The sequence below is a fragment of the Trachymyrmex septentrionalis genome, unplaced genomic scaffold, assembly GCF_001594115.1.
Source record: "Trachymyrmex septentrionalis isolate Tsep2-gDNA-1 unplaced genomic scaffold, Tsep1.0 scaffold65, whole genome shotgun sequence".
Taxonomy (NCBI): domain Eukaryota; kingdom Metazoa; phylum Arthropoda; class Insecta; order Hymenoptera; family Formicidae; genus Trachymyrmex; species Trachymyrmex septentrionalis.
In genome coordinates this window covers 433963-436414 of record NW_017305832.1, presented here as the reverse complement: position 1 = coordinate 436414, position 2452 = coordinate 433963, and the positions used below count along the sequence as shown (strand labels likewise).

Below are 2452 nucleotides of genomic sequence, written 5' to 3'. Positions count from 1 at the left end.
CCAAAATCGCTCAATTTTTTGGAAAAACAACGACGCGTTGATGTGTCTGAAACGATGCTTTCCGACTATCAAAACCGAATGGTGGACACAAAATTTTATCGCACTTCGTTGTTCCATAATTTCAGACATTTCAAAAAACGACAAATCACTTTTTACGTGCTTACAAACAGACGCTTATCTCAAACACTAATGACTATTTTGACGTGTACCTTGGCGCATTCTGTCACTGACAGAATTGCCAACTTCAAAATAAATTCGGTTGTCCCTATCGGAAACCCCGGGAAATTTAAATTTGAAATTATCGATACTTTTTGCCCACAGTAGTATATTTGCTCTTCAAAATTATGTATTTCTACCTCGCCTTTAGTTGAGTTTTTGTAAACATATACACGCATATTGATGTAAGTTTTAATTAAAGCCTAAGGAATTTCCTACCATATTCGATGCAGTGTTGCTTCCAGTTGCTATAGATTTGTTGACTGTTCTTTGTAATCTTCTTCCCATCATATCCCATACGTGTTCAATGGGATTCAAATCTGCATTCATTGGTGGATATGATAGCATCTCAATGTTTTATTCTGATGTAGGTCAACGCTTGCCACATACTGCCAGAATTGCAACTATATGGAATATGATGGAAAATGACTATAAAGATTAGAGAAAGAATCAACAAATTTTCAGCAACTGGAAGCAACATTGCATCGAATATGTAGGAAATTCCTCAGGCTTCAGTTAGAGCTTACATCAATATGCGTGCACGTTTACAAGAGCTCACCCAAAGACGAGGTGGAAATACACAATTTTAAAGAACAAATATATCCTTACACATACCTCCATCGTCCTCTCCACACTTATACACATACGCGCGCGCTCACGCACGCACGCACGCACGCACGCACACAAAATACAATATTTCCCTATAGCACGAAATATTGCAGCAATATTTTAATAGTGCGCAATATTACAAAAATTGTACCAATATTGCTACAATATTAAAATTATAATATTTTATTGAAAATATTGCAACAATATTGCAAAATATTATAATTTTAATATTTTGTAGAAAATATTGTAATACTACAATTCAGTAAATAAGTACGCTCCGCCACTAGAGGGATACGCTTCTCGTTAGAAGAATCTAAAGGTCTTATAAAAATGAGTACAAATCGAATTAGCGAGTCTCCTGGAGATTTCTAATATTTCTTTAGGTATTCGGATTCCCACCCGAGTTCTCCTGTCATGTCATCCTTGTTTAATGTTCAGTAAATATCAAGGATGAAATGATATCTAGGTGACACTCAGGTGGAAATTGGAACATAGCCTTGAATGTGCTTTCTAGGTCTTCGAATATTTTTTGATCATAACTTTATCGTATGTATTTTAAAATATGATGCTAAACAATAATATGTTAAACAGTATTAAGAATCTTTATTTTAGCGCATATAAGAGAACACAATCAATACTAGAAATTAAAATGTCTATAACTGTCGAAGCTGGATCTTCACTGCTTAAATAATTCAATCTTGAATTATTATATATACTATATATGTACTTGCATATATATATTGTAGTCTTTCGAACTGCGCTCCAAATTGTCCGGATTATAAACTACTCTAGTAATCACAAATTAAATTTACAAACAATTTTAATAATTTGATACCTATTTGTAGGTTTCGACCGTTATAGGCATTTTAATTTTTAATAACATCTTAGCAATTAATAGAACTAAAATAATTATTGAGATATTGCATAATGTGTTATAGTAATACTTTATTTTTACGCACATAAGAATATTGCTATAATATTGTAGCTATGTTTTATGAAATATTACAATCTTTCAGAATAATATTGCTGTAATATTTCGTGCTGTAAGGGTTTAGTTTAAAAAAAGAAATAAGAAAATTTAAATGTAAAATGTAATATTAATAATATACTTAAAGTTGTATCTTAAGAGAAATGCAGTATTTCTAAAACAATTAATTAAATATGAAATTGATTTTTTTTTTAATAAACGGAAGGTTGTATAATTGACCTACAATTGATATGTTTATAATGATTTTAATCTTACCATATCCATCAGCTGCTTTTTCATGAAAGGTCTCATCATATTCAAAATGAGATCTATTACCGGAGAAGCATTCATGAAGTGAAAGCTCTTTAATCTAACAGGTAACCCGTCTTGCAAATAATAAAGAAATTTTTTTAAGGCCATGGGACTCAAACGGCCGACGTGGCCGAGAGAAACGTTTTTCATGTCGATTAATAATACATGACCATCACAAATGCCTTCCATGTAGAGCCACAAATCAATCACCATATTCAAAAATTTCATAGTATCGTTGTAAACGAAATGCGATGGTTCGTCATCTAGCAGTCTTCCATAAATAATTTTATAGCCTTCTTTAGTAGTTCCTTCCAAAATTATGTTCGTTCTGTCGATAATAAGATTTTA

The 2452-nt window shown here is 31.9% G+C and overlaps 1 protein-coding gene across 2 annotated transcripts in view; it reads right to left on the bottom strand.

The window, feature by feature from the left end:
- The window catches only part of LOC108753117 (alpha-tocopherol transfer protein-like), a 5964-nt gene that overhangs the window by 2368 nt on the left and 1144 nt on the right, over positions 1–2452 (bottom strand). For both annotated transcript variants that reach the window (XM_018494460.1, XM_018494459.1), the window contains exon 3: positions 2069–2432. In XM_018494460.1, the coding sequence (XP_018349962.1) occupies positions 2069–2432 (364 nt within the window). The remainder of the gene's footprint in view (positions 1–2068; positions 2433–2452) is intronic.